Raw genomic sequence first — 25,490 nt, forward strand, 5'->3', positions numbered from 1 at the left:
AGGTAAAATATCCCTCAGTTATATCCATCAGTTTAATCATTTCTCATACAATAAATATCCATTGTCCATGAAACAAAGTCTTTCAATATTGAAATGTAAAAATAAAATATTTTGTACATCAATTTAATTCATTTTCAGAAAATAAAAGCAATACTTTTTGTACATCAATAAAGCCAGTCAAAGTGCAATATATAATGTCCATCGATTCATATTGATTTCATTCATGTTTTAACTTATACTTTTTTGTAAAGAAAAATTGTTATTGTTATATAATTTATTTTAAAATGTACACATTATTATGTAATATGTCATTGATTTGCTGAATAAATTATTTTAAACCAAACAAAGGAATTCTGTAAAATCTGGCTACACGATTCATTGAATTTCATGGTAAATAGTCCTCAGAAAGTTATCTCGCTTATCAGAGGTATATTACAAGTACACCTTAATGTGTGTTAAAGGGGAATTTTTTGTGCTCTCTCTCTCTATTCTCTCTCTCTGTAGCTGTGCGTATTTTGTTGGTCGGTTTTTGTCTGCGAGATTGTTGGTATGAGTACAGAGCAGTCTGGAGGTTCCCTGTCACCTGTTGACAGATCCCCAGAATCTGCCACGATATGTCTCTGTCTTTTAAATCTGTAATAGTCCCTGATCATAGTGAACTAGGGTCTGTATACGATTTAGAGCTCTTTGTGCTCGCCTTGTGTCTATATGTGTGTAGCACAAGATCTCTAGCATGAATAACAGTATAAAGGCTGGGACGTCATTAATGCATATAAGACCTGTCATTCTGTAGAGCAGACTGTTGTTCTGGTATCAGTTCACCGATGTAATGGATTTTATTTTCAAGTTTGATATCCCAAATATAATACAGCCTGTCTCTCTCTTTGTAGACCAGGACCGCCCCCTTAGAGCCTCAGAATACGTCTCTGTATTTAAATTTGACCCTAACACAGATGGGTGTGAAGACTTGAAAATGATCATCTCTGTAATAGATAAAACTTCCATGTATCTAAATGTCTTGTAATAATACATTTTTAGGTACAGCATGTATGTAAAACAACCAAACCTGGCTGCTAATTTCATCATGTGACAGGAGATTTTGTCATAACTTTTCTATACCTCAGTTTGTTGTCAGGTATGAAAGTTTCCATGTGTAATATAAATGCAGTTTTCTGAAGGACGAAAGCAGTAATGGATATTCTGTAGCTTGAGGACTTGATACTGTGTCAGGAGGGGTGAACCTATCATCTGTTCTATTATATGTAGATATTTAATGCAGATTTGTATGTCCCATTCGTCTGGTGTTCCTAGACGATCATTTAGTAATTCATTAAACAGATATCTATCAAACTCAACCTCAGAAATCAGAGTATGATCATCTGTACAGATGGAGTTTCTGGGGTTATGGAGGACATCTATAATATAAGATCTAATGGAGGGACTATGTAGCAGGAATGCTAAACCCTTCCCATACAACTCTGACAGTCTTATATTTAATTGATGTTGTTTGACGCCGTGAATTTTACTCAAAAACATGTTGTTGCCTGGAATGAAAAAGTTAGGACAGACCCCCTCATACACCCATTTGAGGATGAGTTTAAAACAGACCCAGAAACACTCCAGAAGATTTTGTGGACACCAGTGAGGTATTGTATTTTGTTGAATCACCCAGAAAACCGCCGTCTTCATGTGATAGGAACACAGTAATTTATCAGCATCATCTAGTCCATTGTTAATTATTTCTGATAAGAACAATTTAAGTAAACCGTAAGTTAAGAATTGACAGTGATTCATAGCATAAACAAGTTTATGTTCTGCCTTTGAGAAAGAAATTCTCCATTCATGATCTTCATGATTTCCTAGCTTGTGTCCAATTGCTACAAAGTGACATCCATTTTTCACTATATCATCAACAACATGAGGCTGGGGCCATGAGTGACATCTGTCTATCCATGAGGAGGCAGATGGAGGCCAAAAGTCACAAACAAAACAGTAGGCATTATCAATTTCCCCTGCTCCTGTTGTTAGAGTGGCACAGGGTCCATGTGGAATGAATTCAGGTGACAATACAGATAGATAGATCTGTCTGTATTTAGAACTAGATACATAATATCTGTTATTCACTCTAACACTAACCCAAAGCATGTCTCTGTCCATGCTAGGTGACAGTAAATATAACAAAGTGAATCCTGGTGGACTATCAGAACAGTCACAGAGGATCAGTGATTGTCTGTTCGTGTCGTAATACTGAGACTGTGATAATTCCCAGATAATACGCTGATCATTATGCCAGAGCATAAAGTCCATATCTGATCCTTTCAGTCGGAAGCCTTCTCTGTAACTTCCACTTATCATCACACTTTGGTCTTTATTTGTTTTCCCTCGATTCATCACCATATCCCTGAGGTCCACCACATCTCTCCTCATGGCCACCAGTTGCGAGGTCCCCACTTTATGACACAGTCCCACAAACACCGACTCTGATATGCGTTGTATGGCTTTAGTACTGAGAATGATTAAAGTGGAATTTATATTCGCGTAAACATGTTATTAATTTTTCACTTTTTAAAATCTATAATATGATTAAATGCATCATAATTGATAAGCTTATTAAATCATTATTTATATAAAAAAAGTGTTGACAGTGTATATTTTCTCATAATAAAAAAAAAATTCATGTACATACATATGTCATAAAATAAAAATAAAATTTCCTAATCTGAATCAGTTATTTTTCTACTCAACTAAATCATTCATTTTTTAAATAGTGAAATTTATAACTGAAAGTGTCATATTTTGTAAAGGATATGTTTTTAATTCAGTGGTGTAAAAAGTTAAAACCAATTTTACTGTCAACAAGTTACACTGATTCAGATGATTCAGAAATTGTTTTTAGAATTATAAATTCTTGTCATTAAAACTTACGTTTGTGAGCTTCTAATGGAGTCCATTTTCAGTGGCGTTTATTCCTTTCTGCTAAAGTGTATTCTAGTGTGAAGTCACAGATTTCACCTGAGGTGCAAAGTGGGGATAAACGAAGAGCTTCCTCTCGATGGGTATTGGGGGTCAAGCTCAGACATCTACAATTTTAATTTGATAAGTGAAAATTAAATATCTCACTTTTATATGATGATGGGTAACTCTGCTTGGAAAATATGGAAATTTTCTCACTGAATTAAATTCAATCAAAATGTTGAATTTCCTACACACCCAATATAACTCAAGTTATCAATTTCGTTTCCTGCATGTATTATGGACTCCCGTTGCTTTCGATGAAATTTTCTGATATAGACTTAATATTGATAACACTTGAACTTTGGCTTAAAATATTTCGAGCTATGGAATTAGTTTGTCCTTAAATATAAAGCAAAGCTGTAAACATATTGATCGGATAGGTATAAAATTGCGGATTGCTATATAAGAATGCTTTTTATGCCCCGCCATGAATATGGCCAGAGCATATAGTGTTTGTCATGTCCGTCTTCCGTCCTTACATCCTTCCGGTCCTCCTTCTGTCCTTTTGTCACACTGCGTTTAGCTCAGTTCAAAGCTCATTTTAAAGAAACTAAGATATTTTCATCAAAATTCACATGCTGTTAGACATTAATGAGAGCTATGCAACTGCATCAACATTTTTGTTTACCTTTCCTTTGACCTTAAACTCATTTTATGCGCCCGGATCGAAAGATCCGAGGCGTATATTGTTTTGTCCTGTCTGTCTGTTTGTCTGTCTGTTTGTCTGCAAACTTTAACCTTCGCCATTACTTTTGAACTATGAAAGATCGAGACTTAATATCTAGTATACACACTCCACTCGTTAAGCTCTTTCAAATGACACCAAGGTCATTGACCTTGTAACCTTGACTGTGACCTATATGCTAAAAATAGAGGTTTTATTGCAAACTTTAACCTTTGCTATAACTTTTGAACCATAAAAGATAGAGACTTAATATTTGGCATGCATACTCAACTAATGAAGCCCTTTCACATGACACCAAGGTAGAGACTTAATAATGACCTTGTGACCAAGGTTGACCTTGTGACTGTTTCTTATATGCTAAAAATAGCTTTTTTGAACATTCACCATAACTTTTGAACCATAAAAGATAGAGACTTCATATATGGCATGTTTACTCCACTAATGAAGCCCTTTCACATGACACCATGGTCAATGACATTGTGACCTTGACGTGTCTTATATGCTAAAAATATCTTTTTTGAACATTCATCATAAGTTTTGAACCATAAAAGATAGAGACTTCATATTTGGTACGCATGCTTCTCTAATCAAGATCTTTCAAATCACATCAAGATCAATGACCTTGTGACCTTCACTGTGACCTTTATGCTAAAGATATGTTGTTTTAAAAATTTGTTGCCGCCGGGCGCATAGTGTTTCACAAACACATCTTGTTCTTATTATAAATGAGTGTTTAGCTCAGTTTTAAAGCCACCAAGATAGTGTTATCAAACTTCAGCTGTTGATACGTACTTAAGAGAGCTACAGTCCCTGAAACTTTCCACATTCCCACCTGAACAGTGAACGCACGGTGAACAAACGCCGAACGAACGCAGAGCGAACGGTGAGCAAACGCAGAACGCAATTGAAGCGAAAACGCGAGTGCAAAGTGAACGGTGAACGAAAGGTGAACGCCAGATGAACTATTTATTCGGAATCCTTCTGATCTTTTCCTTGCATTGAAACTATTCTATTGTATTTTAATGTAAGCTGCTAAAATATAAATAAGCAATTAACAGATATAAATTAATAAATAATCAGTTACATAAAACAGATTTAAGAAAATTCCACAGAAAGACGATACATGTATTTGAAAAAAAATTATTAATGTAAGTTCTTTCGATATTTTCTGCACATACGTATGATGTTTTAAATTAACTTTTTAATAACACGCTTTTTATACGCCCTTTTTTTTAAGACGGGAAGTACTATATTATAGATTTCATGTCCATTTGTCTTTCTGTTTGTTGTAATGTAAAAGACGACAAATCGTTAACGGATGGATAATAATCCAATTTTTTTTACAAGACAAGAATACACAAAATAAAATATTTTTAACAAGTATATAAAAAATGCACGAAAACATGATGGAACTACATGTACGTCTGAGAATTATGAACAGTACTGCAGATATTCAGTTAATTGAATATCTTTAGGTCGAATTTAATTGATAGTGTGATTTTAGAAAAAAAACCCAATTGTTTAAAATGTAATACATTAGAATGATTTAATAAGCCCCCCCCCCCGCGCCTTTTCTCCCGAAATATAATTCTTGGTTAGTATTTTCAGTATATTATAATTAATATTTAACGTGTATTATGACACAAGAAAATCAGTCTTAAAACGAACATCAAAACGTACAGTCATTAAATAATAGTATTTCAAAATATACATGTGCCAACAGTAGTATTTTAAATTAGCAGAGACTATGTTTCCAATTCAGTTTCATACTTAATCCTTCCAGGTATAAATTCCCATTATTTTGTCTTCTGAATTGCGAAATTCAGATGTAGAAATTATGTAAAAAATGTTAAAACTTCTTGGAAATACTAAGTGACTCTTTGACCTCCGCATGTTCGGTGAAACGAGATTTCCACACCTCCACCCCTGTGTCGAATGATTTTGATTGACAGGACAAGCACGTGGACTTCGAGTGAACCGTGTGAACTTGATGAAGGAAAATAAAAGCCAGTGCCTACTGTCAAATGGATTTGTTAATCTTCAAAAAATGATTACTTTGCCTGGAATATTTAGGAAAAAAATATGATTTTTTATTCGATATAACAGATATATGAGAATGGAGGTGGCTCTCTCTCTCTCTCTCTCTCTCTCTCTCTCTCTCTCTCTCTTACAATTGTTATGGGCAGCGGAAAGGGCAAAAATTACCATAATGTGAAAATAAACAATTATTTTAATTTCAATGACCATAAAAACTTAACAAATTATATACAATGCATAATCAACAGACGTTTTCGCACAACAAATATACATTAAAGCAAAATCAACGACCACGTACGTAACAAACATGCATGAATACAAAACCAACAATCATCTTTGCACTCTTTGGTCAGAATTATATATGGAAGCATCCTCTGGAAGTGTACATTCAATTTTTTTCAAATCATGACCAACCAGAAGAATGGAGGAGCCATAAAGGTGGATCATAGTTATGCAAAGGAACATTAAGGCTTTATTGCTCTTATTTTAAACAGCAAAGCCATTATGTACCAATTTTATTTAAAAATATCCGTAGGAAGTATAGATTGAAGTTTGTTCAAATACACACCTCCCCTCCTCCCTTGAACCCACTCTTATATTTAAACTTTTCAATACTTAACTGATTTTTCCTTCTAGGTTTTACATAGCCAGTTGCTCATGTGAGCGATATGGCCCCTGGGCCTCTTGTTGTAACATGTAGTATCATTTTTTTATTTCTTGCTTATAAATGAATTTTGCATATGTACATGTACCCCATCCCCCTTCCCTATTGAACATATATTCCCCCAAATTGAATTGCTTCTGATGGCCCTGAGAAAACAGGAATGGAAAGGTTGCAACATCCTGAACAGCAGTACACGTTATTGGTCATTTCTTATGTCAGTCACACTCATGGAAGATCAGTACCGGAATAGATCTGGTTTATTGAATTGTGCCATGTACTGTCTAAAGCTTTTTTTTTTCTTTCAGAAGAGTATATGCTGGCAAAATTATTGGATGTACACATCCTTCCTGGAATATAATCAATATTTCTATGTCGGGCACATACACATTTAGTAGCATCAGGTGTGCGCCCCCCCCCCCCCCACCCCCCGTCTTACATCAAACCATCGTCTTAAGCCATGGTCCTAAGTCCGCTTTATGATAGGATATCGTACATTTTGGGCGCGTGGTTTGCGACAATGAAATCAAATATACTGCTGAAAATGTGTATTGAAAGACCAGTCCGCCCCTACTTTTTATTTAAAGGTATAAATAAAATTGGCACTGAGAGACGTTATAATCCCCGCTCCCTTCCGAAACCAGAATGGGAACAATTTCCCCTTTTTCTGTTTATTCAATATTTTTATCTAGTTTTTTTTCAGATTCGAAAAGTAATTTTTCCTCTCTAGCTTCCCCGTCCTTAAATTGTTATATTTTTCAAATGGCCAGTCTCAGCATTATTCAAAGGGTAAACCAAGGAAGGGTATAAAGCAGCTCAGAAGTTATCCATTTTGTCCAAATAAGTTTTTTTTTCACCTAGGAAAACAAAAAACTGATGGTTTCTTGAGGTGTACATGTAGTTTTAACAAATGAATAGCTATAATCCTAAAGAATATTGGAAACTGATTAAATACCTGAGATAAACTGAAAACACAAAAGAAAATTTAGAAAAGTCAGTTGATGAAAATACATGGTTAAACTACTTTACTACTTTATCCAAACTACCAGAAAAGTACAAAGGAAGAATCAACACAATTGAAACTAAAATTAATGAATTATTAAACAATAAGGCGGCTACCTCTTTTAATAAACTGGATTTCATGATATCTGCACCTGAAATCCAAAAGGCCATCAACTCCTTAAAGTCTGGGAAAAGCCCTGGCCTAGACAACATCTCAAATGAAATGATAAAAGCATCCCAAATTTACATAAACTCCTGTATTCTGAAATTATTTAATCTTGTATTAACATCTGGAATATATCCAGAGAAATGGCTAGAGGGTTATACAACACCAATCTTTAAATCAGATAATCCTAAATTACCCCAAAACTATAGAGGAATAACAATAAACAATAGCATAGCAAAACTTTTTAATATCATTTTAAATAACAGGCTTAATACATATTTAATAGAACATAAAATAATACATGAAACTCAAATAGGTTTCTCAAAGGAATCCAGAACATCAGACCACTTATTCGTAGTAAAATGTCTAATTGACAAATATATCAACACTGGCAATAAAAGGCTATATGCTTGTTTTGTAGATTTTCGCAAAGCTTTCGACACAGTTATTCATGAAGGCATAAAATTAAAACTATTACAATTAAATATAAACGGGCTGTTTTTTAACATTTTGTGCAACATGTACAGACATAGCCATAATCATATAAAAATAGGTAACAAATTAACTCCCCCATATAGACCAGAAATAGGAGTTCGACAGGGAGACGTATTAAGCCCAAATATTTTTAAAATATTTCTCAATGATTTTTCCAAATTACTTGATGAAGAAAATACTGGACATGTTTCTCTTTCTGGAAAGAAAATTTCCTCACTCTTATATGCTGATGATCTTGTATTATTATCGGATAGCCAAAAAGGACTGCAAAACAAATTAGACCTACTTTACAAATACTGTACAGACTGGTGCTTAGAAATTAATACAAGTAAAAAACCAAAGTAGTGATCTTTAATAAAAGTGGTCATTTTATTAATGAAAAGTTCACACTTGAAAATTCCCTTATTGAATGTGTAAACAAATATAAATACTTAGGTATTATTTTAACCTCATGTGGATCCTTCAAAGAAGCAAGATCTCATTTATATTATAAAGCGCTTAAAGCTTCTTTCAAATTATACAAAGACCTAAAAGCTGTTCATCCTCCCATCAAAACACTCCTACATCTTTTTGATCACATGATAAAGCCTGTTGCATTATATGGCTGTGAAATTTGGGGAACCCTTACAGCACGCATACAAGATAAAAACAAACATTTATACGATATTTTTAAAGAGTGGGAACCGGTCACGGTAGCCTAGTGGTAGAGCGTTCGCTTCGTGATCGGGAGGCCCGGGTTCGATTCTCGATCGCGGCGCCGCGTCATACCTAAGACGTAAACAAAGGTAGTGACTGTTCCTTCGCCAAGCGCTCGGCACTAGAAGTGAAAGTCACGGGTCTTTCGGATATGACCTTAAAAACGTAGGTCCCGTGTCACGGTAGGCGTTGGCACGATAAAGAACCCTCACTGCTCAATGGCCCTGAGTGCCGAGTATAGGTCTAAATTTAAAGCCCTTCACCGGCATCGGTGACGTCTCCATATGAGTGAAAAATTCTCAAGAGGGACGTTAAACAATATACAATCAATCAATTAAAGAGTGGGAGGCAGAAAGCTTAAATATCAAATTTTGTAAATATCTATTGGAAGCTGGGAAGAAAAGTACTAATATTGCAATAATTACTGAACTGGGAAGATACCCTATGTATTTTTCAATTATTCAAAACATCTTATTATACTGGCATAGGTTGCAATCAAGTCCAGAATCTTCCCTATTACATAAAGCATATACAGAAAATATTAACCTTAGTCAAGGCAATATTAACTGCTGGTACAAAAATGTAATTTATTATAGTAAGAAAATTAATCTCTCATTACCAGAATGTAAAACATACAAAAACACATTTTAAAAAAAACAAGTTAAGAAACATTTGAAAAAACACTTCCTACAATACTGGAAAATGAAACGTGAAGAGGGACTGAAATCTGGAAAACTTACTACTTATTTTATGTTTAAAGAAAATTTTATAATGGAAAAATATATGTACATTAAATCTCATGAAATAAGAAAATCCATTTGCAGATTTAGAATAAGTGCTCATGACCTAAGAATTGAAAAAGGCAGATATGAATCTGTAAAAGATAATGCTGGTCAAAGAATCCCCTTAGATAGAAACAAAAGAATATGTTTAATGTGTAACCAAAACAATATAGAAGATTAATATCATTTTCTTACTGAATGCCCATTATATACTGAGGAGAGAGATAAATTTTTTCGTGATATCTCATCACTAAACAAAAATTTCATATTATTATCAAAAGGAGACAAATTTCTCTGGTTAATGTCTAACGAAGATAATCTAATTATAACAAAGCTAAGTGAATATCTTGTCAAAGCCTTCAAAATAAGGCATAATGCCATGAGTTTTCATAAATAATGTTATAGACACATATTTATTTGTAAACTGGTATATATGTATATTGATAATATTGATTTTGATTGCATGTTAATTTACAATTTGATAACCCCAACTGCTGCATCTACATGTCCAGTTACTTGTAATATTATATCAGATATATACATGTGTGTGTATGTGTGTTTATGTTTGTATATGTTTACTATAACCTTTCTTTTAGAACTTTCTATCTTGTCATTGTAAGAAACCTTTATGCCTTCTGGGCCCAAAATTGGAAATAAAATTATCTTATCTTATCTTATCTTAAGCCTGCAAAATTATGTATTCAGTGTATATGTACTTTACCTTCATTATGTTAGCAGGAAATTATAATAAATTTAATCCTTTGATCCGCTCCAATAGAATACTACGCAAAAGTAGCGATCTACTGGAGCGGATCAAAGGACATGAAGGATGTAATACCACTTAGATTGAAGAGCTTTACTATTTTTTGTTCAAAGGATTTCACGTGAGTTGTGAGCCATCGATTAAAACCTGAAGGAAATAGTGTGTAGGATCACATGTTTTCATGAAAATGAGAATGAATAAGCTTATTCAAATGCACACAGCCCATGAAGTTTACCAGTTTGCGGTACTGACATAATATATTTTCCTGTGTAGTGTGTTGGATGAAGAAGCTACATTTGATGTATGTCGTATATTGCAGTCATCTCTTCTAAAATATTACGGGTATCATGGCACGTTCATTGCAGGACATCTTAGTTTGTTTTGATTAGGTAGAAGGAATTACTTCAATTAGTTAAGTAAGGTAATATATCAATCAATATAATTTTTTAGCTTACTTTCTTCATGAATGCATATTTTAAGTATAATCTGCATGATTTTTGTCTTTCATGAAATTGGAAATGGATACATGCAGTTTAAGAACCCTCTATACACTGACGAAAAATGTTTTTTGGACTGAGAGAAAATTATATAGTGTAATTGAGGCTATTTTGAAATAAACTAATCCATTTCTAATATAGGGAGCGTGCCCTCTTTAACCAGGAAAAATTTTTGAAGACAGTGAAGTAATGACAAAGAAAAATTTCTTTTGATTATTCAAATGGAGAAAATACATGCAAATAAAGTTTTCAATTACTTTATCTTGGTCTAATATAATGTTTAGAATACATGGATTTATTTAAAATTTTGTCATACAGTGCAGATTACAATTCATTCTTTTTTATGTCAAATGGTGGGTCAGTCTAACTACACGCAAGTACCCTGAAATTAGGGTGCAGTGTAGAGAGGGTCCTTAATATTGCAAAAACATTTAAATGGTTAGAGTTAATAAATATTTTTATTTTGTAGCATGCGCGGATCTAGGGTGTGGGGGTGCCCCCCCCTCCCCCCTCTTCGGGATTTTCAAAGATTTAAAATTGTAAACAAATCACGATCTCAGAATATCACCACATCGCCATATATAAACGCGGACTCCTATAAGTCATTCATACATGTACTAAGTATACATATTACGTAGATCAATTTAAGGAAGTCGATCTTGTTTTAATTCCCCTTTATCATCGCGCACCACTCTCATTCATTCCCCTACATGTTCTACCGTTTATGCTATTAACATTACCCAGAAGGTCATTTACCCAGGCACTGCTCGTACATATTTTTTTCCCGTTTACTTTAAGATAGTAACATGTTATTATAATACATCTGCCGCTATATCACCCCCTTCATTCCTCTTAAAGCTTCCTTGTACTATAATAAAGTTACCCAGGTCATCCATCTACAACTGTAGGTACTGACTACTGAACATACATATTTATTCCGTTTTGTACTTTAACATGTTATTCGAGAAGGGAATTTAAACGGGAAGAAATACCGGAGGTTACTGACATTTTAAGATATGGAAGTCTAGGTTTAATGTAGGACATGAACTTGTTAATCCGAGTATCTGCGCACAACTACTGAATATATTATACACAATACAGCAGGAGTTTGTTATAATGTGAATGATGGTGCACATATTAAATAAATTCTAAATTTAAATTCTGTTTTCATCGAATTCATATTTCAATTACAGATTTTAAATTTGTACAGCCACGAATGTGATAATTAGGTCTTTCGACCTTTCTGTGGAAAAAATGAAATTGTTCAGCATGTTTGAGATTATTATTGCTTTGAGCCGCCTTATGTTTTTGAGTTTCAAGATATTTTATCGAAAAGTTCTATAGCCTATGAAAAAATTAAGATATTTTTGCAGTTGACCTTGCGTAAATGATCTTTGACCCTTCCAAGAGTTAACTTTTGACCTTGAAATTAAGGTCAAGGTCCTTCAGAGTTTGAAATAAAACTCTTTTATTTACTCCTTTGTTTTTCAATATCCATGCATATACGCTCGTATATATTTGATTGTAGCCTTTTAAAACCACAAACCTTACCTTTGAAACATGCAACTATCCTAAAAACGAAAACCCGTCTTTTTCCTGTGAGTGAGGGTTTGTGTGTGAGGGTGTGTACGTGGGGGGTTGGGGATGGAGGGTGGTGGTTGGGTTGGGTGGATGGTAGGGTGTAAGACAACAACTCTTTCCTATAATAGATAATTTTCTTTTAATAGATAATACATTGATATATTATACATGTAATACTCTGTATCGTTTTTAACGGGATCATATTTTCAGAGAGAAGGGGGGGCTCAAGTAGACTTTTCTGATAAAAATGACCGTTTTCCCTCGTTAATTGTCGTTGTTGTCGTCGTCGTAAAATTTTCACGTTTCCATTTTCTATTCAAGAACCACTGGGCCAATTTCAACCAAATGTGACTGACACAAAGTAACCTTGGATGAAGGGGATTCAAGTTTCTTCAAATGAAGGGTTACATGTTGTCTTTCAAGGGGAGATAATTATGAATTAGTCAAACATTGATGGCATCTTTTAAAAATCAGCTTCTCAAGAACCGCTTGGCCAAGAAAGATGAAACTCAATTGGAAGTATCCTCAGGAAGGATAAATTCAAATTTGTTCAAATCATGACCACCTAGGGTAGGGTGGGTCCTACAATGCCCGATCAAAGTTTTACATATATAGGAATTATAATAAAGGAAAAATCTTTACAAAATCTTCTTCTCAAGAAAAGAAAAGCTTTGATTGGTGATATTTACATGGATGCATCCTGAAGTTGATTGTTCAGATCATGACAGCCGTGGGTATAGGCTGGGGCTGCGCAATGAAATTTTACATAGAAATATGAAAAAAAAATCTTTTTATAAATCTGCTTTACAAGAATACTACAATCCATGATTAGTGAGATTTATAATGATTTTTGTGCAAATCATAGCCCCAGGTAAGGGTGGGGCCACACTTGGGCGGCAAAGTTTTACTTAAGAAAAAAAAATCCTTTTCTTAATTAAGAATGGCAAAGTTATTGATATGGAGTGAGACATCCTCAATTACTGAATTACATGTAGAATATGCCCCTCTCTTCCTCCCCTTCCAGATCCACCCATGAAAAAAAAGTGAGAGCGAAGCAGACCGCAAACGGCAAACTCTTAATTTCATTGCGAATTGTTTTTTAATGGCCTAATGATTTGAGTGAAAATCTAGTTTGATATATTGTACGACTTGTCAAATATCGGGTCAATTTTACAGAACGACTAATTCCAGGTACGATTTGTTTGAAAATTGACTTCGGCTGTCGATCAGATTTTCTCATTGATTTTTATATAAACTGAAGATGACTGCAGCTGTTCCTTGGACGAGGAGAACGTGTGTTTTGCTGACAGGTCTCTTTTTGTTGTACTTTCAGATTTTATTGCAGAACACGCTTCTATGCATCGCTGACATTTTTTCTGCATTTGTCGTTCTTGCAACAGACGACGTTTTAGGGGTTTGTTGCTAGCCAATATTGCAAATGCTGGCGATCCACCAAGAATGCATAAATTATAATTCATGACAACTAAAAAGAAATGTATGTTATACTTTTCTGTAAATAGATAATGTAAAAGCGATGAAATTATTGCACCCTAATTGATTTTTCCTGTGATGTGTGTAAAGTGAAAGTAAGAAATAATAACCATTGCCATTGGTATATTTGTACACTTGCCAAATTATGATAAAAAAATTTGATTATCTTTGCTGATTGCATAATTAATGTACTAAAGAGTTTTCATAGTGCACAAGATCCAATTGATATGAAATGACATCAGCCCCTATAATTATAGAGCACTGTTATCAGTTGTTGTTTTTTGACTGTCAGGACTTCATATTTTGTATATACATCATTACATGTACAGGAAAGACTTAACTGTCAGGTTAGCCTTCATTTGTCAAAAATTCATATTGAAATTGAACTGTAGGAGAAACTAACAAATTATTTCTAGTACGTACGTGACATAAAGATTGATGAAATTACAAAACACTTCTTCATTGCAAGCTAAGCCATTGGTTTTGTGTCCTTCCTATTTCTAAAACTCATGGCTTATAATGATAACAGCTGTTAATTATTATTATTTTGTTTTTGTAGAATTTATTTTTCCCCTTTGGTATGACTCAAGTTGATGGTGTACATTTAAAAAAAAGATTATTTTGACTATGGTAATTGAAAGTTAGTTGATTTTCTTACTGTAGAGAAATGGCAGTGTTCCAACTTAAATGATTTTACTAGCATTTAATATTGATCCTCTTTACTGATTAAGATAATTGATAAAAGTAAATATTGTTGAAGATAGGTTACATTTGTAAGTCGATCGATTTTATCAATTGTCAGCATCTTTACTTTCTTATGTTACATTGCTTATAGCTATTTCCCCCTGTGTCGCATATGGTACTTGTTCGTACTAATTGTAATTTTACATGGGCAACAATTTAGATAAAAAAAAATTTAATTTGACCTACACATAAGTGAAAGTAAAGTTCATAGAAAATTGAAATGTGCAGATATGTAGGTTTTGTGTAAAGGTTAAAGTCAAAAATAGAAATGGTTGTTATTTCACATACATAGTACACTGTACCTAAATTATGTTATGATCATGGCTTTTAACTTATGTTTCAGTCAGGAGCAGTTGTATATCTTAGCAGAGTGCCATGATTAAGGATCGACTGGTTAATTTAATTAACGAGTATATTGGCGAGTTTGTGGAGAACATCAATCATGATAACCTGAAATATAGTGTCTTAGGGGGTAAGTTATGTGTATATGATTGTACAGACTCTGAGGTGGATCCAAGATTCTCGAAGAGATATTTAAATTTATAAATTACCATCTCATAACCCTTTATGATAACAATGTTTTGCTGTAATGAAAAGAAAGAATAAATGTAGTATATATTTATTCAAAATCTGAACATAAATTTTGGTAAATTTAATATTTTGAAAGAAATTTAAATGCTGAAAATGTGCATGCTTAATAAAAAATAAATATTTTTTTCTTTAAGGTAATGTTGAACTCAAAGATTTGGTTCTGAAACCCAGAGCAGTGGTAGGTATTGAAAATATATGTCATTTTCATCTTACATTTTACAATGATATTTTGCATTAAGTTCATTTAAATTGCTCCATTTTCATTTCATCATAATCATAATAATACATTTCTCTACATGCTTTGACTGTGAAGTAACAACCATGCATGATTATGATATGTTAAGCATTTTACTTGTGAAAAAATTTTAATCTGTCAAACAAAATGTCAATCAAAATGTTAACTACAGTAAAACTCGTTTAGTATGAACACGGATATTGCGAATTTACGGATATAGCAAAGTCATCTTGGATCCCCAGCTATATAAATTTAATGAATTTCTTATGCGGTTATAACAAATTACGGGTATAGCGAAGTCATCTTTGATCCCCAGCTATATAAATTTAATGAATTTCTTATACGGTTAAAATGGATTACAGATATGACAAAAAAATTTCATAGGTCCCAGTGACTTTGTTATAACCGAGTTTTGCTGTATACAATCATGTAAAATCATTTATTTAAATTGCTATTTTTCTTCCTCAGTACACCATATAACAACATTTTTATTTTTAGAGATTTCATGAATTCTGTTTAATTTTATATATTAATCTCTTTCTTTTTAGACTGACTTTCTTACACTACAGGTATGAATAAAAATATGATTTTATGTACCATGACTCTATAAAAAAACAAGATTATAAAATTTTCATCTGGACTATGATCAAAGAACACTAAAAAAAAAAACTTGCAGAGTTCATATTAAAATGGCAATTGAACTAACTTCAGTACATTTATCTTTTATAAAGTAATACTATACTTTTAAAGTACTTGTTATATTTTAGGCTATAATGAATTCATGAAACAAAACAAGTTAGTTATTTTTTTCTTTTTTAGTTTGGCAAGGAACAAGCATTTGAGGTGAAAGTAGGACACTTAGGTAAATGCTTTATGATAAGTATTGATAGCTGTATATTTTTGTCACTCACACATTAAGTAAAAATTCTGTTAAAAAAACCCATTAGATATATTTACCAATTTAACAGACTACATTCGTCTCTCAATACCATGGGGGAATCTATTTGGAGGGACAGAAGTCCGCCTGGAGCTGGACGGACTTTATATTCTACTGAGTCCGGTTACCATGGACTCCTACAACAAACAGACAGTAGAGGAGATGGAGCAGAAACTCAAACAGGCCATGCTCAAGTCACTGGATCCCTCAGTCCTACAGAAAGTCTGTGAGTATCACTCAATTAATGCAACAGGCCATGCTCAAGGCACTAGATCCCTCAGTCCTACAGAAAGTTTGTGAGTATCACTCAAACAGGCCATGCTCAAGGCACTAGATCCCTCAGTGCTACAGAAAGTCTGTGAATATCACTCAGTTAACTCGAACAGGCCATGCTCAAGTCACTGGATCCCTCAGTCCTACAGAAAGTCTGTGAGTATCACTCAAACAGGCCATGCTCAAGTCACTGGATCCCTCAGTCCTACAGAAAGTCTGTGAGTATCACTCAGTTAACTCAAACAGGCCATGCTCAAGTCACTGGATCCCTCCGTCTTTCAGAAAGTCTGTAAGTATCACTAAGTTAACTCAAACAGGCCATGCTCAAGGCACTAGATCCCTCATTGCTACAGAAAGTCTGTGAGTATCACTCAATTAACTCAAACAGGCCATGCTCAAGTCACTGGATCCCTCAGTCCTACAGAAAGTCTGTGAGTATCACTCAATTAATGCAACAGGCCATGCTCAAGGCACTAGATCCCTCAGTCCTACAGAAAGTTTGTGAGTATCACTCAAACAGGCCATGCTCAAGGCACTAGATCCCTCATTGCTACAGAAAGTCTGTGAGTATCACTCAGTTAACTCAAACAGGCCATGCTCAAGTCACTGGATCCCTCAGTCCTACAGAAAGTCTGTGAGTATCACTCAATTAATGCAACAGGCCATGCTCAAGGCACTAGATCCCTCAGTCCTACAGAAAGTCTCTGAGTATCACTCAGTTAACTCAAACAGGCCATGCTCAAGTCACTGGATCCCTCAGTCCTTCAGAAAGTCTGTGAGTGTCACTCAGTTAACTCAAACAGGCCATGCTCAAGGCACTAGATCCCTCAGTCCTACAGAAAGTCTGTGAGTATCACTCAGTTAACTCAAACAGGCCATGCTCAAGTCACTGGATCCCTCAGTCCTACAGAAAGTCTGTGAGTATCATTCAGTTATCTCAAACAGGCCATGCTCAAGGCACCGGATCTCTCAGTCCTTCAGAATGTCTGTGATTATAACTCAGTTAAATCAAACAGGCCATGCTCAAGTCACTGGATCCATCAGTCCTTTAGAAAGTCTGTGAGTATCACTCAGAATCTGTGAGTATCACTCAGAATGAACTCAAACAGGCAATGGTCAAGGCATTAGATCCTTCAGTCCTGCAGAAAGTCTGAGAGTATCACTTAAAAGAGTTAACTCAAATAGGCTGTACGTGTTCAAGGCACAAGATCATTTAGTCCTACAGAAATTCTGTGAGTATCACTCAGATTAGTTAACTTAGTTTGTGAAATCATGTATTACTCAGACAGAATAGTTTACTCAAATAAACTGTGCTTAAGGCACTGGGTCCTTCAGTCCTACAAAAAGTCTGCAAGTATAACTCAAAGGAGTTAACTCAAATAGACAATGCTCAATTCACTAAATCCTTAAGTCCTTCAGAAAGTCTGAAAGTATTACTCGATAGTTCACTCAAACTGTTATGCTCAAGGCACTGGATTTAGTCTAATAGAAAGTCTGCAAGTATTGCTCACAATGATCAACTCAAACAGGTTATGCTCAAGGCCAGTGCTCCAAGTCACACTTGCTCTCAGGTCGCCAAATTGCCACCTAAAAATTTTTTTGGTCGCCATTTCAGAATTTCTGGTCGCCATAATCAAATATTTCACTCGCCATAAAAAAAATACATTTTGTGAATAAAACTTGATAATTTAAATAAGGATATGTATTATGTCTTTATTATATCATAGATTGCTTATTACTGTGACCATAAAAATTTGCTAGGTTGAATGACAAATTTTTATTGAACACATGTACCCTTATGGTTGTACAGAAGAAAACAAGTAATCTAATTACAGAAATAAAATTTTATCAAATGAAAATACAAGCTTGACAGCTGTTGAGACAGAACCTTGTCTGCTGTTTGTCATGTCTACTTACTACTACGTACCTAACCCATTACACAGTCATTATAAATGCCGCCAAAACACTGATCTTTATTAGCATAATAATACAACCATGATTCATTATGATATGCAAGCAATTGATCAAATGCTTCAATAACAAGATTGGATCTTTGAAAGTGTACGAAGTTTAGATGCCATTCTATCAGGAACATTATTTGTCCACGTCTCTGGTTCAGGTTCTATCAAACTTTGTACAGCAAGCCATCATAACATTATGTGATCCAAGTCCATGCAACGCTTTGTAAAGTGTATTTAAGTATATGTCTTCAAACATTTTCTTGATAGAGAATCTTTACAAATGAAATAGATCCCGATCTTAAAAATTGGACGTTTCCAGCCCAAATTTTCTCAGTCGCGAAAATGCGAGTGTGTTTTCATTTCTAGTCGCAAAATCAATTTTTTGGTCGCAAATGCGACCATTTTAGTCGCAACTTGGAGCACTGAAGGCACTGTATAGTTCACTCCCACTGAAAGTTTGTGAGTATCACTAAAAACAGTTATATCAAACAGGCCGTTTACTGGTTCCCTCAGTCCAGCAGAAAATCTGTATCACTGACTACTTAAGTTTGGAGTTGTCAGCTCCTTCTCAAACTGAGATTGCACCAGGCACAGGTTCCTTAGTCTGAGTTTACTTAGAAAAATTACATCAATCGTGTCATATGAAAGTATAAAAATTTCATTTAATATCTAAATTATGTTAACTTTATGTATGAACTTATCATTTAAAATTCAAAATTTTATTTGCAGCTAAGGAGGCCGAGAAACACCCTGGTCTGTTTGAAAAGATTGGAAAATACATACTGAACAACATTCAGGTATGTACAGTTATTTAAAGAAAGCAGTCCTAAACATATAAAAGTTTTGGCAATAATTCTGCAATGTTACTTTTTGCATTTGAATAATTGAACTATTATACCAGATTAGTTATAATCTTGTACATGGATGGAGTGCAAGTATTTATATTGTTTTACATTTTAACATTCAAAAATGGAATTTAAATGTTCAACTCCAATATTTTATCTAAATTAATGTATAATTATATATATTTCTTTCTTTCAGATAAAAATAAGTAATGTACACATTAGATACGAGGATACAGTGTCAAACCCCGGCACTCCGTTTGCTGCGGGGGGAATTCTGGGAGGGCTGTATGTATTTACGACAAACGACAGATGGGAGGAGGTGGAGCTAGACAGCACGGCCAAAATCCTACACAAGGTAACATCATGTGTATAGTAAAAATCTTACACAAGGTAACATCATGTGTATAGTAAAAATCTTACACAAGGTAACATTATGTGTGTAGTAAAAATCTTACACAAGGTAACATTATGTGTGTAGTAAAAATCTTACACAAACACTCTAACGATTTTGTCCAAAATGTACATACACAAAGTAGAATAGTCATGTAGTAAATATACAAAAATAGCAAAAATTAAATGACAGGAATTTTTCGGGGTAGGTGTGTTGTACATCCTAGGTACCTGTAAAGTGCGAAACGAAATAGAAACAAAACGAAACGAAACGAACTGAAACGAAATGAAATCTGCCAAAACGAAACGAAATCTTCCGAAAAGAAACAGAACCTATCCAAACGAAACGAAATCAAGATGAAACGAAATCAAAACGAAACCTACCGAAACGAAAAGAAACAAAACTTTCAGAATGTTTATATGGTCTATTTTTACTTCATATGAAATTTATATAGTTCAAGCACCACAGGCTATTGTTTCGCTTCAAGTTCATACATAGGTGTCGGAAGGAAATTGAAAGTGGGGGTTAAAGAACAAGGTAAACCCCAGTTTTCAATGCCTATATATTAATATATATCTTTGCCAAAAAATGGGGGGGGGGGGCTTACCCAACCACCCCCATCCCGCTTCCGACGCCTATGTCATATTTTGTTAATGTCTTACTGAATAATTTACTACAAGAGTGACATCGTTTGCTTTGAGACTTTTTTCTTGTCAGTTAAATCATTTTAGACGTCTCTGGTAAAGCCTCTTTATTGTAAACCACTCATTTCTTTCTCGAAAATTACCTCGATAAAAATATGACCGTATGTACGTAGAAAGGATACACAAGATTCCGGTTGGAGTTGCATGTATAATTGAACGGAAAAACCAGACACCTCGGAATGGAATATTAATACTCTAAGTCTCTGGTTTATCCTATGTTATAAGACATTCGCAATACAACAGTAAATTGACTTTATTTCGACCCGTACAAAAACGAGCCTTTACATGTAACACATCAATTTTGATAGATAAAAAGACTGAAAATAAGAGTAAGTTATAAAAATTATTGAAATTATACATGTATAGTACGCTCGTGCATATTTGCAGCTGGCAAACATGTAAATACATCATTTATCTGAGAAGGGTGCATAATCAGTAATTAAATTATTTTTATGTTAACAAGTGCTTGAACTATATAAATTTTATTTGAAGTAAAATAAAAGTCCACATGCAGTTACACATATAAAGAATTATATACATGTACCTTAATTTAAAAAAAAAAAATATTTTGATAGTTTTGTTTCGTTTCGGCAGGTTTCGTTTTGATTTCGTTTCGTTTCGTGTTGATTCCGTTTCGTTTCGGTAGGTTCCGTTTCATTTCGGTAGATTTCGTTTCGTTTCGGCAGATTTCGTTTCGTTTCAGTTCGTTTCGTTTCTATTTCGTTTCACACTTTACAGGTACCCTGTACATCCTTAAATCCTACAGAGCTTCAAAAATTTCATATGCACGCAGTGCTTATAATGATATTTGATTTTTGTTGTTTTACAGCTGGGTAAGGTGTCAGATTTTTCCCTGTATTGGAATTCACGGCTCGGTAGTAGTGATCTTGTGGGAGGAGAAAATCTTGTTCAGTCGGGTGATTGGAAGGTAAGGGTTTGTAATTTTCAGTGTTCAAGACTTACAGGGCATGCAGTGAGATGTTATTTCTGTGTTTATTTTTTTGTGAAAAATCTTTAAAGTAATATATCATATTGTATACATTGCCTAATGTTTAATTTATTGTGTAATTTTTACTTAGTACATGTATAATAAATGATACACAATCCATGGCCATAATATTTTAGGTCACTTGAGTAAACTCAGGTGACCTATTGCTATCCGTTTTTGTCCGTCGTCGTCCGTCATGCGTCGTGCCTCGTGTGTTAACATTTGGACATTTTCAGTTTCTTCACTGCAACCACTGAACCAATTTCAACCAAAATTGGCACAAAGCATCTATGGGTGAAGGGGAACAAAAATTGTGAATTTCATGATCCCTGCCCCCCTGGGGCCTGAGGGGTGGGGCCAAAACCTTTAAAATTAATGCAATCTTTAAAAATCTTCTTCTTTACTCCTGGACATCAAGCAGTCAAACTGTTTGCATGATTGTAATCAGCATTGAGTCCTCTACCAAAATTGTGAAATTCATGGCCCTGGGGTCAGGGGTTCAAGTGCTAGGGCGGGGCTAAATAAGTATATAGTGAAAATGCATTATTTCTTTGAAAGTCTTCTTCTCTGCTCCTGGGTATTAAATAAACCAACTAAGTACATAGTTATGATGAGAAAGAGTGCCTCTACCAAAATTGTGAATTTTATAGCCCCAGGGTCAGGGGTTCTGGTGTTAGGGCGGGGCTCTATTGATTATATATAAGTGAAAATACATGATTTCTTTGAAAATCTTCTTCTCTGCTCCTAGGTATTAAATAAACTAACTAAGTGCATGTTTATGATTAGCAAGAGTGCCTCTACCAAAATTGTAAAATTTATGGCCCCAGGGTCAAGGGTTCTGTTTTTTTTTGGGGGGGGCTCTATGGATTATATAGTGAAAATACATGATTTCTTTGAATATCTTCTTCTCTGCTCCTAAGTATTAAATAAACTAACTAAGTGCATAGTTATGATGAGCAAGAGTGTCTCTACCAAAATTGTGAATTTAATGGCCCCAGGGTCAAGGGTTCTGGTGTTGGAGGTGGGGCTCTATTGATTATAAAGTGAAAATACACGATTTCTTTGAAAATCTTCTTCTCTGCTCCTAGGTATTAAATAAACTAACTAAGTGCATAGTTATGATGAGCAAGAGTGCATCAACCAAAATTGTGAATTTTATGGCCCCAGGGTCAAGGGTTCTGGTTTTTTTGGGGGAGGGGCTCTATTGATAATATAGTGAAAATACATTAAATCTTTGAAAATCTTCTTCTCTGCTCCTAGGTAATAAATAAACTAACTAAGTGCATAGTTATGATGAGCAAGAGTGTCTCAACCAAAATTGTGAATATTATGGTCCCAGGGTCAGGGGTTCTGGTGTTAGGGCGGGGCTCTATAGATTATATAGTGAAAATACATGATTTCTTTGAATATCTTCTTCTCTGCTCCTAAGTATTAAATAAACTAACTAAGTGCATAGTTATGATGAGCAAGAATTCCTCTTCTAAAATTGTGAATTTTATGGCCCCAGGGTCAGGAGTTCTGGTGTTAGGGTGGGGCTCTATTGACTATATAATGAAAATACTGTAAACGTGGAAATTTTGACAATGTTCTAATTTTGACGATTTTTCTTTCCTCATCAAAATTTACACTCGTTAAATTTCGCATCATATATATAGCGTCACAACATACATAGACTATTGTACAACAATACGCTTAATTTTCCCGGCTTTCCCGTATTAAATCTAGATCAAAGTTACTGTTAATTTCTTTTGTATTTAGTTATGAATACATAGAGTTATATATAATCACATTTAAAAAAAAAACATTAAATCTAAACTAGTGTATCAAACACTGCTTGCGTAACTTAGCCTAATTATCACGCCGTGTTTTACTGCTTATAATTAAAACAAATTACAAGAGGTCAATTTATTTAATCAAATCTTTCACACTTAAATAGTTTGTACAATCTTACACACTGTAGACACTAGTTGTCTGTACAAAAATTAAATTTTAGTGATTCCGACGCTGCCTTTGTATCCCCGAGAATTCAAAGATACTTAACTCTTGATTAAATATTTTGTCAAAATTAACACTCGTCAATTTTCATAAACAAAAAGTCATCAATTTTTCAACTCGTCAATATAACCACGTTTACAGTACATTAAATCTTTGAAAATTTTCTTCTCTGTCCCTGGGTATGAAGCACTACCTATATACAGTAGTTATGATGAGCAAGAGCCTTAATCTTGCAGAATTGTAAATTTCATGGCCTCAGGTTCAAGGGTTGGGGGGGGGGGGTGCTCTACTTATAAACTGAAAATGAATTTATTGTTTGAAATCTGCTCCTTTGTATTTATAAAACATTTATTTATTTTTTGATAGGCAATTTTAAGGGTGCCTTTTTAAAATTTGTGCAATGTGTGGACCTAGGATCAGGGGTTTATGTCACAGTGATAGGGGCACTACTATTTATTGCTGAATATTACTGATTAGATGGAATGCTTTTTTGTTCCCCTACCCTGCGCATGGGTATTCAGTAACCAAGCTAAGCAATTGCTAAATGTATTGTTATGATGATCAATGGTGCCTCTTTCAAAATTGTGAATGCCATATAGCATCTGGCTTAAAACATGAATCACATGCAATAACTGGTAAGTTGTTGCATAATGCTCAGGTGACCTATAAGGCACTTGGGCCTCTTGTTATATCTACAGAGTCTGTTGAAGCAATCCATTAGGTCTAAGATGATTTCAAAAGACAAATTTTCCTCAGGTAATTCTTTTTCTTATGATTAGTGTAATGACATCAATAGCAAGAAATTATTAAAAGAGGTTCAATTATTTCTGGCGTGCAAATAAATGTTAGTTTGCAGGAGCACACATTGATACATGTATCTGAAATACCATGCCAAAAAAAGATGAAAGTCACATCCACTATTGATTTTCTTATAAATATATTTTGAACTCAATATTTTATATTCTTGAATATCTTGAAGGTTTCTCTTTGTCACATTGAATAAATGTTATCAAAGTTTTACTTAAGGCATACTTTATAAATATTGTTCCACACTTCTGTTGTACATGTATTTTATTTTCTCCTCTTGGTTATCTAGTGCTGACTCCATTTACTGCTGAGGCCAAGGTTATTCTGTATAACGTGGACGACTATAAGATGCCTAGGCTGTATATACAGTTATCTATAGGGGACGCTACCGCCAAGGTGTCACATAAACAGGTACGTAAACAGATTGAATCATTCTCTCAAAATCAAATGGCAGTACATTAAACTGGTAAATCCTGTCACACAAACAGGTATGTTCCCTGCTCATCCCTGGCAGTTCGCTTTAAGCATGTTTTACTGTATTATAAACTGTTCTGCTTGCAGCAGATTGAACTGCATGCAATATGTCATTGGTTTGACTGACACTTTCAAGATGGAACTTTTTTTCCATTACATGATTAATAGAAATCAATTCAGATTTCTTGCACACCTAAGCTGCATTAAATGTGAATCTATTCTCTGATCTTGCAGTATTTGAGTGTCACAAGATGGCTGGAATTTTCCAAAAGGCTGGAAGTGAATCGACGATACAGGAAATTCCGCCCCACAGTATCTGTGAAGAAGAGTCCAAAGTCCTGGTGGAGATATGCCTATGACTCAATCGTGGAGTTTAATATCAAACCATACACATGGCCTCAGATAGTCCAGTACAAGTGAGTCTAGATCTTTTTGCTTTTTAAGTTGTCTACACAAACTGATGTACATTTATATGAGATCAAGAAAAATCATTAGAAGGGAAAATGTCAAGTTGATGGAATAAATTGAAAAAATAATAATTAATTAGAAAATCTTTGGTCCCAGAAACATTAATTTCTTCAAAAGTTATTGTTATGCAAAACATAAATTTCATTTAGAATGTTTATGTAGTAATAGTCTTCAAATTCAGAATGGTTTTGAGAAAAAGGTGTCCT

General features: G+C 34.3%; 2 protein-coding genes across 2 annotated transcripts in view; one reads left to right on the forward strand and one right to left on the reverse strand.

The window, feature by feature from the left end:
• Window positions 1-1,131: 1,131 nt before the first annotated feature.
• Window positions 1,132-3,028, reverse strand: LOC134246669 (uncharacterized). Its single transcript, XM_062729040.1, has 2 exons — window positions 2,926-3,028; window positions 1,132-2,506 (listed from the first exon to the last, which is right to left on the reverse strand). The coding sequence occupies exons 1-2, from the start codon at window positions 2,949-2,951 to the stop codon at window positions 1,132-1,134; spliced, it is 1,401 nt and encodes a 466-aa protein (XP_062585024.1). The 5' UTR covers window positions 2,952-3,028.
• A 10,682-nt stretch (window positions 3,029-13,710) lies between these two features.
• Window positions 13,711-25,490, forward strand: part of LOC134246673 (intermembrane lipid transfer protein VPS13C-like) — a gene marked incomplete at its 3' end in the record, with an annotated part of 54,259 nt that continues 42,479 nt past the window's right edge. The window contains exons 1-12 of the mRNA XM_062729042.1: window positions 13,711-13,875; window positions 14,959-15,087; window positions 15,341-15,384; window positions 15,990-16,010; window positions 16,261-16,303; window positions 16,410-16,604; window positions 19,342-19,409; window positions 19,654-19,812; window positions 21,382-21,480; window positions 24,234-24,291; window positions 24,632-24,753; window positions 25,051-25,232. Coding sequence (XP_062585026.1) covers window positions 14,991-15,087; window positions 15,341-15,384; window positions 15,990-16,010; window positions 16,261-16,303; window positions 16,410-16,604; window positions 19,342-19,409; window positions 19,654-19,812; window positions 21,382-21,480; window positions 24,234-24,291; window positions 24,632-24,753; window positions 25,051-25,232 — 1,088 coding nt within the window. The remainder of the gene's footprint in view (window positions 13,876-14,958; window positions 15,088-15,340; window positions 15,385-15,989; window positions 16,011-16,260; window positions 16,304-16,409; window positions 16,605-19,341; window positions 19,410-19,653; window positions 19,813-21,381; window positions 21,481-24,233; window positions 24,292-24,631; window positions 24,754-25,050; window positions 25,233-25,490) is intronic.

Source organism: Saccostrea cucullata, unplaced genomic scaffold, assembly GCF_032062105.1.
Source record: "Saccostrea cucullata isolate Sc308-1 unplaced genomic scaffold, CSIRO_AGI_Scuc_v1 ctg7716, whole genome shotgun sequence".
In the NCBI taxonomy this organism is placed as follows: Eukaryota; Metazoa; Mollusca; class Bivalvia; order Ostreida; family Ostreidae; genus Saccostrea; species Saccostrea cuccullata.